The sequence below is a fragment of the Euwallacea fornicatus genome, chromosome 8 (genome assembly GCF_040115645.1).
Source record: "Euwallacea fornicatus isolate EFF26 chromosome 8, ASM4011564v1, whole genome shotgun sequence".
NCBI classification, from domain to species: Eukaryota; Metazoa; Arthropoda; class Insecta; order Coleoptera; family Curculionidae; genus Euwallacea; species Euwallacea fornicatus.
In genome coordinates, this window is record NC_089548.1 from 2,092,037 (window position 1) to 2,108,788 (window position 16,752).

The 16,752-nt window shown below is 35.5% G+C and overlaps 4 protein-coding genes across 6 annotated transcripts; 2 read left to right on the forward strand and 2 right to left on the reverse strand.

The window, feature by feature from the left end:
* Positions 1 to 457: 457 nt before the first annotated feature.
* Positions 458 to 5,889, forward strand: LOC136340688 (uncharacterized). Of its 3 annotated transcripts, none has more exons than XM_066284935.1 (6): positions 458 to 614; positions 3,500 to 3,800; positions 3,851 to 4,062; positions 4,279 to 4,362; positions 4,530 to 4,780; positions 5,355 to 5,889. In XM_066284935.1, exons 2-6 carry the CDS (start codon positions 3,527 to 3,529, stop codon positions 5,485 to 5,487), a joined length of 954 nt encoding a protein of 317 aa, XP_066141032.1. In that variant the 5' UTR covers positions 458 to 614; positions 3,500 to 3,526; the 3' UTR covers positions 5,488 to 5,889. The 3 variants fall into 3 exon arrangements, with proteins under 3 accessions (XP_066141032.1, XP_066141035.1, XP_066141034.1); XM_066284937.1 differs by having other exon boundaries at positions 466 to 614; positions 3,516 to 3,800; XM_066284938.1 differs by lacking the exon at positions 4,279 to 4,362.
* Positions 5,890 to 7,969: 2,080 nt separating this feature from the next.
* Positions 7,970 to 11,615, reverse strand: Kr-h2 (Krueppel homolog 2). The gene is made up of 6 exons (XM_066284939.1): positions 11,475 to 11,615; positions 11,095 to 11,268; positions 10,354 to 10,535; positions 9,927 to 9,994; positions 9,390 to 9,523; positions 7,970 to 9,335 (listed from the first exon to the last, which is right to left on the reverse strand). The coding sequence occupies exons 2-6, from the start codon at positions 11,253 to 11,255 to the stop codon at positions 9,098 to 9,100; spliced, it is 783 nt and encodes a 260-aa protein (XP_066141036.1). The 5' UTR covers positions 11,256 to 11,268; positions 11,475 to 11,615; the 3' UTR covers positions 7,970 to 9,097.
* A 680-nt stretch (positions 11,616 to 12,295) lies between these two features.
* On the reverse strand, positions 12,296 to 14,045 carry l(3)04053 (lethal (3) 04053). Its single transcript, XM_066284866.1, has 9 exons — positions 13,812 to 14,045; positions 13,616 to 13,748; positions 13,442 to 13,557; positions 13,295 to 13,388; positions 13,093 to 13,240; positions 12,837 to 13,037; positions 12,715 to 12,777; positions 12,511 to 12,665; positions 12,296 to 12,454 (listed from the first exon to the last, which is right to left on the reverse strand). The coding sequence occupies exons 1-9, from the start codon at positions 13,975 to 13,977 to the stop codon at positions 12,325 to 12,327; spliced, it is 1,206 nt and encodes a 401-aa protein (XP_066140963.1). The 5' UTR covers positions 13,978 to 14,045; the 3' UTR covers positions 12,296 to 12,324.
* A 547-nt stretch (positions 14,046 to 14,592) lies between these two features.
* Positions 14,593 to 16,650, forward strand: LOC136340645 (alpha- and gamma-adaptin-binding protein p34-like). Its single transcript, XM_066284868.1, has 5 exons — positions 14,593 to 14,839; positions 15,268 to 15,443; positions 15,507 to 15,695; positions 15,751 to 15,865; positions 15,929 to 16,650. The coding sequence occupies exons 1-5, from the start codon at positions 14,710 to 14,712 to the stop codon at positions 16,096 to 16,098; spliced, it is 780 nt and encodes a 259-aa protein (XP_066140965.1). The 5' UTR covers positions 14,593 to 14,709; the 3' UTR covers positions 16,099 to 16,650.
* The last annotated feature ends 102 nt before the right edge of the window (positions 16,651 to 16,752 follow it).

Below are 16,752 nucleotides of genomic sequence, written 5' to 3' on the forward strand. Positions count from 1 at the left end.
GTAAACCATATTGCACCTGAGTTGACCACCATTTGATGAAAAATTCCCCGAAAATATGCTTAAGTGATAAGTGGCTTAGTGATGGTGATGTGGGGCCTACGCCCATGGGTAATTGGTAACGGATATAGCTGTATGTCAAAACAGCCTTTGTAATAACAATTGCAGCGTTAGGAAAATATGTGGATGGTATAGAGATTCATGCAGGTTGAATATTTTCCACGACCAGGTATCCTCTATGCTGAGGTACTCGACTTGTCCAAATTCCTGAAGGCTGAAAGTAATTCAATGTCACGTCAATTTCATAGAAAATTTTAATTCGTAAATTTTTTCATGTTACTTATCGTTCATTAAACGATTATCTAAAAGTTTCCCCCTGGAAAAGTGAAAAATCATGTGAGCTTTCGGGCAATTTCGCGACGCCAATGATTGCGGTCTAAATAGCTGCGGCAGTTTAAAAACGTCTTCTACCGATTCTGTTAACCGTCGAAGGTAAGTGGGTCATCATATATAAAGTGAAGTTCAAGGTACTTGAGGAATCATTTGCGCTTGTACGTCTTCGCGTCCATGTCCGCTGGTTCCGCGTGTTAAATCGTGACCGATTGAAATTAAATCAGGTAAGTAGGTAGAGAAGAGCACGAACGGCAGTAAACCTGGATCCTGTTAGTTCTTGTTTAAAAATAAGATTGATCTTGGAGTTTTTGGTTGCTCCTGTTAGAGTGCACATCATAAAGTCCTTTATTGACTCGGATAGATAAGCTTTAATGGGATTTTTCGAGTGTGATGGTAATCAATGAAGGGCGAAAATTGGTGGACTGGTAGTTCTCAGCGCTTCCGTTGTAAAGGGTGAAGAAGATGCTTTGCCATTTCTTCGCAATTCTCTTATAGCCCCTAGGGCTGCATATTTCAGTTCAAACATCCATTAAAATTTTTTTGGACTGGGAATGTCCAACGAAGTATTCCGGCACTAAATCGGCCAGTTCCGGTTTGTTGTGACTAACGCCTTACTTTCTATTGGGTACTATCTGAACTTTTTTCCTAGTGGTGGGAAATATGTACTTAAGAGAGCCTAGGGGTGCTTCGACCCCTACTTGTCAAGGTTGTTTTACTTCCTGAAACAATCCTAAATTAAAAAATTAAATAAAATCACTAATAAATACCTCTATATATTCAATTCGTGCTATACACATATAACAGTATAAGTGAAAACACCCAGTTAGCCGTGATGCCTCTACATTGATGAGTTATTATAACGGGTTTAAATTTCACTGTGTTTATAGAGAGTTAAATACGTTCTTGCACTTGTGGTTTACACTTAACACGCTATTTTCATTACTTGATTGAGTGATGCGCAATGGACCAGAAGGTAAACTGTATTGGTCAGTTTTTGAGATATTGTTACTAAGCTCGTAAAATCATTGGAGATTCTCCGCATGCTTCAAAGTTCCTGGAAACGCCGGTAAATGCTACATTTCCTTGTCTCCCAAAGATTTGTCTTGATAATTCCTATGCTTGGAAAGGATTTTTGGTTCCTATAAACGCTTTTTGAAAAGTTTGGGGATTTCTGAAAACTCGTTCCATTACAGTTACTGAGGAATTTTCTGAATGAAAATGTATTCAAAAAAATAAACGGCACCGTCTAAAAATTAATATACTGATTTTATCCTTTAAAATACGAAAATTGGTAGCGATCGTATTTTTCTAAACGGCCCAGCATATCTGAACGCATCCATTTTATAACTATTAAGAACTTTTATAAAGATACTTTTACTTTTACATCCAGGGTGATTCTTTAATTTAAAAATTCAGCTGCGCTGGTGGCGCTTGTACCAAAAATATCTTTTGGAGACATTGTCTGGTACGCCACTGATTTTTAAACAAATTTTATGTGCCTGAACTCTGTGCTTAGTTCTGAAGAAAAAATTCTTCAGTTTTTTCCGTAATAGGTACTGCTTTCGACAAGAATAACGTTTTAATGCACGCCGCTGACTTGACCTAAATAAAGGATTTTAATTTAAAGTCATAATTGAAGATTTTCCATGCTATTATTTCTTATTACCAAGAATTGGGCAAGAAATTGGCATTTTTTAGTATTAAACGGAATATTAATGAATACAAAAATTGGTATTCTCATTAATTTTCATTATTAGGGTTGATATTTTAGGGCTTATTCTCACATTCTCAGGGCTGGAATGCTTGTTTTCAGTTTCTCTCTCTTCAGAAATACTGTTTACAAAATCGGTAGTTCTAATACAAGAATGGTAAAAATGCATCGCAAATTTTGACTGCGATGCTTTTTCCAGAATGAGTTTTTTTCCGAAGTTCAGATGAAGCAGTAGCTCAATAGTAAAGAAATAAAATTCGGGATTTTTGAATTAAAGGTGTACTTTTCTAAAATTTGGAATTTAATTAAAATTAAATAAAAAATAAGAGTACAAATTTTTTTGTTCGCAATTAATCTAAACTTATGAAAGATAATTAATATCGACATAGACCGGGTTTGGCCAGTTTAAGTTTTGCTCGGGGCTTTATTCAGATGTATCCAACTTTCTAATACAAATAAATGCAGTCAGGATAAATCTGTTCGAATGAGTCTAAAGTATGATTTAACTTAAATCTCACTGTCTCATCGAAATAACCTAGACCGGCCCTACAAAACAATCTGGACCGGTCCAATAAAATGACTTGGACGGGTCAAACAAGATGACTTGGACCGGTCAAACAAGATGACATGGACTGGTTCAACAAGATGACATGGACCGGTCCAATAAGATGACATGGACCGGTCCAACAAGATGATCTGAACCGGTCGAATCAAATGACCTTGACCGATCTGAAGGTGTTATTTCAAGGAACACTGTAGAATGTTGATCTATATATTTAATTAGATCCAATGAGCCATTCCTTTATTCGATTTATTCCGATAATCAATTGAAGTTACGCCGTTATTTTCTGAAATTATCAGCAGTCTTCGTGTTTTACCTACTTCGCGAAGAATAAATTTAACTCACTTAACAAGAAAAATGGAACAGTGGCTCGGCTGCGTAACCGTATTGAGAATGCGATTTTTGAGATAATTAACGTTAATAGGACTAACGGTATATAAATATTCAGATAGTTGGTGCGGTATTTGCGTTTTAAATCGACAGTGTTTACTTATCTACCATCTGTTTTGATGCTACATTTACCTCATTTTCTCCAATGCAAATTCGGTCTGATTTAGTCATGTCACTACGGGCCTGTATGGATTTATTGGGGCGCTGGCTGCTTAGCAAGAAATTAGCAGAAGCACAATGCTTTCGAAATATTGCTGACCTCACTTACGATTTCAGATTCTTATTCCTGTTGGGTAAATTTCTATGCTTTCTGATTTCAAAAAAACAATACCATATGAGGGCGCCAATTACCATTGTCCGGAATACGAGCCCATTGTTCGAACTTAATGATCTTAATTCTATTTTTCTGACAAATTTTTGAGCAGCTGACACGCACTTACCCGCAGGTATTCCTCCGTAAAGGTGATACCAAGATGACGAAACAGATCGCAGGATACCATCTTCTGTTCTTGCTGGTGAGCAGTTCGCTCATAAGCACCCTGGCATACCCCAACAGTCAACCGCCTCCAGAATATAAAAATATCCATACAAGCCCAGCGCATCAAGTCCCATCAAGGTCCGAAAGGAAATTTGCTGAAAAATCCAATGTCCTCAAGAAAGTCCCAACTGACTTGGACGATATCCAGAGCAACGATATATCGCAGGGAAGTGCGGTCGGAGGAGGATTTTCCTGGTCCAACTTGCTAGGTAGGTAGTCCCGAGAGATAAATTATTATTCTGGTGTTGATTAATGGTAGGTGCGATTATGCAAATGATCTTTAACCCCGGAGGAATAAACACTGGACCGCCTAAATCAGATAATCTCGATGATGGCCCGGTGATGCCTACGTCCCCATGGGCCAACCTCCTTTCAGTTGCATTAAAAATTCTTACGGCAATATTAGGAGGCGGGGCCGCGGCCCAGGGCGATGGTTTCGATAAAATTGATAACGGTGCTTCTCCTTTACAGGTCAGTCTTTAGCATGAACGTGTTTATAATACGGTATATGTTTGAAAGTCACTTTTGCTACGACCACATTAAGCGCTAATTAGCAATCAATTGTGTATATAAAAAGAAACTTGATCTTTCTATCTTTTTCTCGAGTAGTTATAGAAATTCTCTTAGCACTATAGTGATCCAAGATACTATTCCTATGTAGTTAGTCGCTTATTGTAAATTACACAGGGAGTTCTGGCAGCTATAGTGTCGACTCTTGTGGGAGGCAGAGATCCGCAGCAAGTGAGCATGATGGCAAAACAGGCGGGAGAGGTATGTAAATATGACACGGTGCTGGTGGGGGGGGGATAGGGTAAAATGTTGATTTTTGGTGACCCTTCCACACAATAATGGGAAAATATGCACGGTGTCAGTTTCCATAGCTTGATCTTATTCGTCCAACAAAAATACTAACGAAACAATACTCTTCTTCCCTGCAGTTCATCAATATCGTGGTCAACCTTCTCGACGCCCTGAAAACCTCCTTTTCGCACCGCTCAATGGCGGCCAGGAACATAGGCAGGAAAGACTCCATCAGTGACGCTGCTGTAGCTGGTTTAACTATGGCCAAAGGGTATGTTAGGTCGCTGGGTACTGAGGAGGATTCTTGCATGGCTAAGTACATCTGTCAGGCTAACAGCGAATGCTCCAGAGATGTCGGGCAAAGCTCATTGTTCTGCAATATTGGAAGGTAATAAACCAGTTTTATACTTGACTAGTGCAATGGAAATTATCGATAATTTTTATTGGACAAATGAGAGTATTATGCTACAATTAAAAAAAAAAACTTTTGATGCACAATTTATATGATTTAATGTAGGGATAAACATATATGACCAACGCATTGAAAGTTATTGATAGTTGTTTGTGCAGTGTGCATAAATGCATTGTGAAATGAAAAGACCATGAGTGTCCGAAGACTTTTTTCTGACCCGCACTGTACCACTGCGTATGGATAGAAGAGATTCGGATAATTCCAGATGCACAAGCTATATCTGGAGGAGAATTTCATGAACTAAATGATACGTGTTTTTGGCATGCTTGAAGAATTTTTAACTCTTAGTCACTGAGTCTTTCACTGCCACATTGACAGAAATTTTATGGTGACACTGCGAGGAATTTTATTGCAACACTATCAGCAATATATATATATATGTCAATTTGTGTTGCTATGGTTACGACAATTTCTCAATAATGACAAAGCTTAACTTTTCGTGCAAAACACATGGCGAATGAAACTATAATATTCAAAATTGTCATTTCAGTTACGCTGCCAGTTTTATGCTTGATAAATCGGGTGGTAAAACCGTCTTCGACTTGTTGTATGAGGCCGGAAGACGAGGGAGGTCCGGGGACAATTGCAAAATGGGATATTTACAGTGTAATGAAGTATATTAGGGAGTTTCGAATCAATTAATATTTCTATGTAGGTTGCTATAGTAGCAATGTCTGGTGAATTAGCCTGAAAAAATTGACTTCAAGTGTATTTATTAAGCTGAAAGTAACGGGTTTCTAAATTAGACACTTCGTCTAAAACTCCGCTACGACTGGAAAATATTGTTTAGAGACTGCTGTTACTAATTGTGCTTAATAATGTTATTTATTTTCGAATATTAAGGAAGGTCTTAAGGAAGCATGAATGAACGCTCATACATTAGTAAGTTATAACGAGTGAATGCAGGAGATTGATTCTTTTAATTAGCGCTAAGGTTAATTTATTGTTTTTTCTTGGGAGTCATCTCAAACGCTAGCCTATAACAAATGCGTTTTGTTGTTAAAATATAGAATTTTATCTGCAGAGATTTTTTGCGTTTTTTTGCTTTTTCTGAACTTCCAGTGCCGTTCCTGCAGTATTCTCGTTGTATGAACCTAATAAATCAGATTTTGTTGAACAGGTGAGTAGGTGATGCGTGGTATCGAAAACTGAACGGACACCATTAGTGTGTTTTTTTTAATAATTATTGGAGTGCGCATTTCTCATGGCAAGATTAGTACAAATGGGTCGGCTCATTACGACAACGTTTGCGCCCCTGAATAAGCCATTTTGCTCCACCTCAAACAGTTCACAAGTTACAACAATCAGAAAGTGAAGAAATGTGTCACATTTCAACAGTCAGTATGTAAAAAATTGTTGAAATTCGAAGGAGTATATTCTTAGAGTTTTGAAGCCTTAAATCCGCTATTCGGCCTCTCTCAATCTTATTAATTTGATAAATATCAATTGGCATTCGGACTATACGCATATTAAATAAACCAATAAGTCACTCGAAGGACACTGCTCTGTCCTATTGTTACCATGTTTACGCTATAAAAACGCCAAAACAATCCTGATAACGCAAAAATAAATGCAGAGGTAAGTCGCATTGTAAGTTTAACATATTATACAGGGTGTTTCGAAAAATGGTGCCAAATTTCAGATGAAATTTTAGACACACGTTCTAGGCTACATTTTGAGTTCACAGGATCATAGTCTGCGGGTACAATTTTATCCATGGTTTTTGCAACGTATTGCAGAATAACTAGATTTCGATTCAATGAGTTGATCTGCAGATGACGATCCTTCTACCAAGAAAGAGTGTCTTAATAGTCGCAATCACCACATACAGACCGATGACGATTATCATGCCAAATGGATTAGATTACATGATAATCAATTTGTTATCAACGTGTAGACCGGTATTATTGGTGGGATTTTAAGTGATCCGTTCCTGTCTCACCTCGGTTCCATCCACCTAAATTTTTGAAAAACGTACTTCTCAACTTAATGAAAAATGCAAGCATTCTAATGATGATACAGGATAGAACATTGTTCCAACATGGCAGTGCACTTACATATTTTGCCAACCATGTGCAGGTTCACTTAAAGCTAGACTTTCGTGGGCAATGATTCAGAAGAGAAGGACCTATTAGTTGGTCAGCGCGAAGTCCCGATTTAACCCCGTTGGATTTTTTTTACATTATATTTCACATTGCCTTATAGCCACCACGAACAACCGTTAGAGAGACTGATGGCAGCCTGTTTTTTGGCGCAGCAATATCCGCACAAGCTATTAAAGGTGCACAATTTTGTGATTCGACGAACAAATTTATGTACCGAGATTAGTGGTCGTTTTAAACCTTTAGTGTAAATTTATTATTTTTACAATGTTTTTAATAAAAGCTACTTAAATATCGATGTCTTTTTATGTCACCGACAAAAAATTACATATTTGAATAATAACTACTTCAGAGCCAAAAAGACTAATTTTCAATTAGAAATTTGTACGAAAAAGTTTTCTATTGCAGTGACCTCTATAACCTCTTCAAGCACCACCATATGAAACACCCTGTATCGAAGGGAGTTTACCAGTCGTCGATGTTGAGGTAATGAACACTATTAGTTAGTCTCGTGACTCAGCGATCTAACATCGGAGGATTCGCTACCCCCGGATAACAGAAGCGGGACTATAGCTTTTTACTCTTCGTCTCGTTCAATGAATCACTGACGACTCTTAGGCGCTCTTTTGTCCTCCTAGATGCTACTTTCTTCATCGGCTGTCTTACATATGGGTGGTTAGTTAGGAATAATGTAGTAGTTAAAACATTTTTCTTGACCATTTCAGGAAAAGGATACCTTGTAGGGTAGTAAGGCGAGGGAAATGATTGTGGTCAGAGCTAGTTAGTCTCGGATAAGTTATACTCAGATTTTTAGGTCTAAACTCTCTCCACCTGGGACATGCTGGTAGTTCCTCCCTATCTTGGAGAACAGTTTTTCCCTTGCTGCCTGGTGTTCTTTATATACTTCTGCGACGAGTGTCTTGTTAATCTTTAAACGAAATAGGTACAACCTTAAGATGAAGTAGGTCTGCTTAAGAGATACTTAAATAAATTATTTATGCAATCGATTTTAGTAGATTTATTCACAACTAATAAACTTATTCAAGTAATAAATAGTTACAATATAAACGTGTGGAATAAAAAACTAAAGATTAAATAAACAACCACCCCCACCAGGTCCACAATAAATGGACGTACTACTTATATAACGCAAAAATCAGCTTTCCTAATAGTCTCAACAATATAATGTCCCAGACTGGAGCCTCACCTGGAATTTCGGAATGGAAACTGTAGAATCAAGAACGATTCACAAATTTTAAATACTGACAAGAATTATTTCTTGAATTTATCGATTTTTTTCACATTTAGTCAATATGGAAATGCTAAATTCTCTGTTTTACATCAGTATCACAAATGGACAGAGCGTTCCAAGGGCAACTAAACACCCCGTTATCTCGTACTTATTTTAAAACAGCCATTTTATGTAACGATACCGGCAGAGTTTGAAATTACTGTTTTAAAATTACCACGATACCCGCATCTAATAAAACAATAAAAATAAGAATGTTTTGTGAGTGTCACTACCCAATTTGGCTCTGTTGAATGTGAAAAAATATGAGGTAAAACTGAAGAAGGGGGTGTTTAGGTCTTCTAGAAACGTCTTGTACATTAGTTTGTTAAAGTTAAATGGATGAATAAGGCAATCCTTGGGGTTGTGTGTCGATTTCTAACGACTTTTCAGTTTTCTTTTAGTCAAGAATGGACATATTTACAATTTACAAATTCAACGAGTCAATGGAAATGCGTAAACCTGCAGATTCGACATCAAAAATCAAGACTTGCGAATGAGTTGATGATATAATTCTGCATCAGAACACCATAAAGCACCAATGGAAATAACTCAACATGAATCAACACGAAAATCGACAATATAGCAAAGTATTATCATTAGTGAATACATCGATACGCTTAGAACTTGAACGCATATTCCTCAAAGGTTCAACTGGCCTCTCAATAATTGCGTTCACAAACCGGAAAAAATCAAATAAGCGTGCAGTCATGTACCTAATTCGAAAATATATCCCAACAAATATCCTTAAAAATTACTTTATTCTTGTGGTGTAAAATTAGTACCTACTGAATCTGTACCTATTACGTAATAGTACGTATAAACTGTAACTTAAAGACTTTATTATTGAGCTGTTTGAGGTGTTTGCACTACCACCGGGGGTGAAAGCTTACAAACGAATTGTATGGTATTGTTAATTAGAGTTTTAATTATCTGTGGTACGCTCGGTTTGTTGGCCAAGCTCTCGAAGAACAACCGTAGTTCACGGAACATGTTCCTCGTGTAGGGATTTCTTCGGGAGGCGTATCGCTGGGCCAGGAAGTTATAGTAAATGAACGGGGTCAGGAGGCCGGCTCTGCCACTAAATTGATAGCAATCAGACATGCTTATCGATTTTTAGTTGTGGAATACTTACGTTAAGGCCAGTAGCACAGTGTAGGGCATGAGGAGGATTTCAGTAAGCGAAACGAACCTGAGAATGTTTAATGACTGAAATTCCACGAAAGATATGAGTAGCCTGCATCCCCACCACGAATTTTGGCCTAGAGTCTGTAAACAGAAAAAGTATTAAATAAAGCTAAACGTGGGATAAATCCTTTTCCTCTCTCGCTATATAAAATTAAAAATTATAAATTAGAATCTCTGAATTTAACCCCTTTCTTCTTGAAATAAAAATACAGAAACAAGCGCAAGGACTTTACACTTTCAAGCTTGTTGAATGGTGTTAACTATTAAATTAAGAGTAGTTCAACAAGTACGTCAAGACAATTATTTTATTCACCTTTTGGTCTTGCAATAAACCATTTAACGAGCATAAAGAAACCGCTGTGTTAAGCTGACAAAACCATTTAAAATTAAAAATTTGTCTACGGCTGAAAGTTCTATTAATAGACCAATTTTAGATTCTTGACAGATTAGCTCTCGATATACTGAGTGTCCTATAAATACTTACGTCTAATAAAGTTAGTGAGTAACTGGATGCATGAAGAATAGCAAAGAGAAGTACTGGCAACACAACCACTAATATCTCATGTTAAGGGATTAATTGTGATTGTCTGTAAAATTAAATCTACAAATTTATGACAATAAAATTTATCAGTAATTAGTGTTTTAAATACTAAACATTATGCTCAACATTCAATTTAATACTATTATATGTGACATAAACCAGAAAAATTAAGGTGGACGTGATCTTCCATTTTAATATATGCATTTATGCAAAAATAACTCATCTCGTTAAATAAAAATTCATTAATTTTTGGGTCTGAATGTAAATAAACTCACTTTTCAGATACCTTGAGGCTACTGTCAAAGGTTAAAGTGCACCAATTATCAGAGTAGGTATAATAATTAACCTAAGGCAATTTGAAAAAGGATACAAGTTGCTGGAGCTACAAAAATAAATATCAAGGAATAAAACAGATAGTGTCCACTGTCCTCTGTTACTAATTGTGACACAAACTGTCTGGAAAATTGCACCCTTCCCAGCCTTTGATGTAATCGTAAGGCACTGATAGCTGCATTTGCTATAAGTGCTTTGTAATATGCACTTTGAGATTCCCTGAAAATAAAGAGCATGACAAAGACATATTAGAATATTTCTTGAGAAGTTTTACTGTATTTGTACAAAAAGGGATAAAAAAAGTTGATTTGTTGAAAAAATGTTTGAAATACTATCAGTGTGATCAATAAAAGTTTAAAAAAAACTTTTCCAACACATAAATAATATGGGATATTGAGTTCATGAGGAAAAGGTTTATTTATTGACTACATTTTAGTTTTGGTGTCCTACACATATACGTCTTTTATGCAAAAAACTGGGTGAAAGTTACTGTGTTCAACATGGCATAACATTGAAAATTGGTTTTATGGTAATATCTATTACTATTTACCTACTATATAGACTCTAAATGTACAAATTTGCCCCAATTTAACCCAACCTTTTATCTTTTAAGATTACCGAAATCCCCATAGTGGAGTTCAAGAAGTAAATTCTATGTATACATAATATATCAGACACATGTCATATTAACTCTTTAAGTTTCTGTGTAATTATTTATCACACATTTTGTTATGAACTGTATAAACCTAGTTTAACTCACTGAAGTAAATAATCTTACCCAAATAGAGGTATAAAATATCCAAAAGAAAACAGGATAACCAATACCCTCATGAGCCACAAACCACAGTCAATTTTGTGTTCGATAATGTGAACCTTGAGAGCTTCAAAATTGAGCCCCCGAGTAGTAGGTGGTGGAGTGGCATCTGTTGAATCACTCATAGTTTCTAAATACCTGTAAGAAAAGGCACCTTACTATACCGATGTGAATAATTATTAATACCCCGCTTTCACCAATGTTGGTTGAAATTTCCTCTGTAAACTATTAATTTATTGCTAACAGACTTGTAAGGCTGATAAAATATAATAAGTTCTGAATACAGACACAAATTAAACCCTGAGTTGGAATCAAAAATGCGTCTAACAGAGATGCAAAATTACCTTAAAACTGAGATGTAAACTTAGTAGGAACCACGAAACGTGATTAGCTTGAGTGGAATAGTGAAATTAAATTTGCAATTTTTTTAAAAGCTGGTTCCTGAACGATGTTGGGTTCCTGACTGACAGTGAATGAGCAAAAATTGTTAGTGACACTCTGACAACACTTCCTGGAAATGATAGGTTAATGGCTTATGTACCGTGCCTTGCAAACAGATAGAACTGGCAATGCAGCATTCGTTACTACGTCACCTACGTAGATCTTCATATTATGGGTTAGATCAGTTATATTTACTTGTTAACCGTTTTTCGATCATATATCATAACGAGTTCTGAGGAGGAGAAGGGGGATAAAATCTTACCGGAAGAAGTATAATTAATTTTTTGTTTTCAGTAATAAATATTTATTTTTCACCGGCCAATTACACTGTGATGTAATTCGTTACATGCAGAGGACATCTTTAGGCTTACCACCAGCACATACAATTCACTTACTGGTTGTAGTTACTTACTAACTCTCTAATGAAAACAACAGAAACTACAAAACTGACTGATTTCTAGACCTAGAAATATTATAAATAAGCAGAGCAAAAATACGCTGATTGGCTTATCCAAAAACAATATGAAAAAATTGTAATTTTTGTGAAATATTAAAATGTACAATCTAACCCCGATTCAAGTAACTGCTGCTTACCAGTAATAAAGTAACAAATAGTTAAAGCGTATTTTAGTGAACGGATTCCATCTGTAAAAAAATTGATTTTAAGTTAATTAAAAATACGCTTATAAATACGTATTTGCGACAACCAGACAACCTAAAAGTGGTTAACATAAAAATTAATTATGACAATGGTTACAGAGCAGGTCCGACGCTATCATCATCAAACCGTGAAAACCTATCTGTTGATTTTTCTTCTATTCGATGGAGATTTTCCAAAGTTGAGGCCATAATGCGGAGATTATCAACTCCTGTTAGTAAAGATCTGTAAATTTACTCATTAGACTGACGTTGTTTGAGCCTCCAAGCAACCATACTCGCCTCAAAGAATGTTCAGCTGTGCTAGCTGCAGCTCTAAGTTCTTGCCCAAGTCTTTGTGCTTGCAATTCCAAAGGTGGCTCGCCTGCCCCACCGACCGCAGCTCCGTATCCCTCCTGCAGGACTTCATTTTCAGCTTGAAGCTGTTTCAGTTGGCTCTAAAACATACAACTTAATGAAGAGTACACTTTAAAATAAAAGTCCTACTTTTAAACTTTTCAATTCCTGTTTAAGCCTTCCTATTGTGTTTTCAGCTACAGAGGCCCTCCGCTACATTGATAAAAAAAAACTACTTAGAAAAATATGACAAAGAATTAGAAGTTTCATACATAATTCCTATCCACTTCATCATCAGTCCGACTAAGTCTTTGTCTTAAACTTATCAATTCAGCATTCAATTTTGCACAGTGCTGGCATCTAGAAATATCACGAATAGGTTCAGTTGTAGTTGGTGAAGGAACAGCAACTTCTGTGGTATTTCGCACTGGTCCATCAGTAAGAAAATCTGGGAGGCTCTTTGAGTTTCCTACCTGGATTTAATTATTTTTGAAAATTGATTTTTAGCACAATTTTGTGTGATTTTACCTCTGTTAAAGGAGCTGTAATGTGAGATTCACTATTTGAAATATTTGCAGATAAAGGCAAATCTAAGGGAAATGCATTCCCCATAGATAAACCTGGGAGATCCAGAGGAATTGGTCCACCAGGAGTTTGATCATCTATTGAATTTGATCTAGTAGAATTTAAGTTATAAAATTGATGACACAATGCAATACTTTGTAGTGACCTTGAAACATGTTGCTTATTACAACCTTGTTGGTCCCATTGATTATAGTCTGGTAGATCTAAATTGAAATCTGGTGGCACATCAAATTTATTACCTAAATAAGCAATATTGGTAAAACTGTTAACATTATGACTATTAGACACTAACCTAAAAAGGACTGTTCAATAACTAGATGATCTTGTACAAAATCAGGTAGTGCTGATGAGAACTCTCCCACAGTCCTGTTATTTGGCCTGCGAGGGCTGTCGGGAGGTGTAACATGTCTGGAAAAATAAAAGATTAAATTTCATAACTTCATCTTAACCATATGATACAAACTACCTATACACTTTAGGTCTAGCTCCCAAAGATCGATAATGTTGATTTGAATTTGTGTTGTCCCGCAAAAAATGTTTAAATGAGAATGGATTGTCTTCCCTTTTTGAGCTTGAGTTGGAGGTTGATTCTTGTACTTCTGTGGTAGGTAGAATAAATAAATGACCATATTTACATAATAATAATAATTAGCTTTCTGTACCTGGGGCTGCTGCTGTTGAATGCCCCAATCCTAACCTATTTGCCTCCATATTATAAGCATTATCGTCTCCTAAATCTAGTGCAAGGCTTCTGGCAGGTGGTCGAGGGTTTCTTTCATTGTCCGGTTCGACATTTTCTTCTTTTGGGGGTGAATTTTCGCCCGACATTTACCTCTTTTGCGATTCTTGAAAAAATTGTTTATTTTTAAATTTTTATTGTATAACTGTCAATAAGTTGATAGAAATTTTGGAATCAACCTGACCAATGTCCTTCAGTATAAGCCATGAACCAAAAAGACAACAGCGCTCCGCTCTACAAGCGCCATTTTTTCAAATTTAATATTTATATTATTAATAAAAAAGCGAAGGTACGTGAAGGACATAATGCGCTTTGATCTGAACTAACCAATCCAAAAAAGGGTTTTTAGCATTTCCATTTCAACCAACCGGTGATATAGCACTTTTAAAACACATAACAAATATAAATCACTTTCTATGTTATGAATTAAGCACAGTATAAATATATGAGACTTTAAAAGTTTTAATGAAGTTGTTGAAATTTGCAAAAATCATGGCAGAAATAGTCCGCCATTATGTAAAGAAAACTTTTTTAGATGCATGGAATTTGTTGAATTTACGTTGATATTTAACTAAATTTGATTTGCAGTCTAAATTTTGATATATAAATACCAATGGTGGCACTGAAAGATGAAAATTTTCGCTTTTTTTCTTAAACGGAAAACACTGTTGTTAGCGCAGTATTCAAACTTTAAATTCACCATATTGTCAACATCATCAGCTGATGTGTCAACAATTCAAATAACCTTAAAATACAAAAGTTATAGTTTTGGTTAATATTTCTAATCATATCCAGAAACTATACGTAAATAGTTCACCAAAATGAACGATTTACCAAGTATAGTCGTTGTTAGTTCAAGCAGTACGAAACCCAAATCTATTATAAAGCTAATCACCAAAGAGAATCCTGTGGAACACACCTGTGGACTCATTAAACAACCATGGAAAATTGGTACGTTTATTATTTTAGAATTACTAAACAATTTCTATAGAATTGTGCAAACAGAGAGAAGAACCCAGTCCAGACCACTAAATATCTGTGCTGTTCACCTGTCAGGACTCATTGAACATATATCGAACTGTTTCTGAAGGTTCTGAACTGGTTTTCTCTTGTCAGAACATAACTACTCTTTTAATTATTGATTGTTTTAAAATATGGAATGTTGCTTAACATTAGGTTTCCATGTATTACAGATAGTCTCAGTTTCCTTAGATGGTTTCTATTTAATTTCTTAATAGAAATGAAATTTGTATCAAAAGTTTGCTCAACCCTATATATGTAAATAAATTCTTATTTGAAGCAGATTTACTAAGTAATGAATGTCAACAGAAACAATTTCACCTTATTTATCAAATCATTGATTATATTTTTGTTTCTAGATACAAAGTATTACTCAGCTTTTGTAACTTTCTTTGGCATGCCTGGAACATATGAGCGCAGTGATGAGTTTAATAGCCAAGTTGAGGCTTTAGTAATACACATGGATTCAAATAAAGAATCTGGATTGGATGACCTACAACAGTGGGAAAAATTAGAAACTGAATGTGATCCAGAGGTATTTATTTGTGTAGTTTATTTCATGGAAGACTTACCCTTTTCATGGTCTACTTATACTTAGATTAAACTACTAATTTCAAATTATTGCAATGACAACACAAAAATTACCAAAACTGCAGCCACAGATTGGTGTTTAAACCGAGGTTTTGAACTTATTGAACTATACCCTTCAGAGATTCCAAGAGCAGATTCTGATGAAGACATTATTCCTGAAAAATTTGGTGTTAATAGGCTGATTGAGGCTCTACAGGTATCTCAGTATTGATACTAACTATACTGAATTAACAATTAGAAATTTTCTATAGGCACATACTTGGTCAAACCTGGTAATGAAAAAGAACAAAGATATTAGTAAACAAAATTCTGAAGCCTTGAAGCCTAATAGTGATGGTCCTAGCGAAGGAACTCCAGGCCTGCCAGGTTAATAATTTCTCACTTCATATCAGCAATGATTTTTAATTGTATTGTTTTCTTATAACATAGAAGACCTTCTTGGGGAAGATGATTTCACAGAGCTCTTCTCTCACCTGCACATGATGAAGGATAGTTTACAGTCGTTGCCAGTGGCTCAACGGAAACAATGTGCAGAGCAAATGGTCACGGCTTTTTGGAGGGCTATTGGTGGAGATGAAGAGGAATTGTTAGACCTTTAAATAAATTATTGTAAGGCTTGTTGAGTGGAAGATGGAATCTCAGGCATCCAAAATCCATCCTCTGAGAAATTTCAATCGTAATTAACTTTTAAAAGACCGATTTTTAAGTTAAAGCAGTTCGTCTGAGTTTAAAATGAGTAGAGGAGAGAAACAACGTAAATTTGGCAACAACATAAACGGTCATGAATTGAAAGACTTTCAATTTATGCCCTTTTCCATGGTTTGATAAATGTGATAATATCCAAAGTAACACGAAATGTAACGTTTTAGACACCACATTCATTTCATCTAAAGTATTGTATTCTCATTAATGAGCATTATTTCCTCAAGTATTCTCAATTGGGTGGATTATCAAGGTAAGATTTATCTATTAGGAATTTCACCTTATTCGAATAGTCCTTACGTTTATTTCTATATTTTTGTTATATCTAAAATTGTGGATATTAGATAGATAGGTAGATACATGATTTTAGATTATATATTGCTAGATAAAGTTTATTCATTAGATTAGATGCCAAATGTAAATACAGTATTATATAAATTTGTGAACTAGATGGGTTTTTGTTTATTGATATACCTTGTTAAGAGTTATAGCATAACATTGGTGTAATTTATAGCTAAATCTTCATCAGCCTAATTCCTTTACCATGTTTA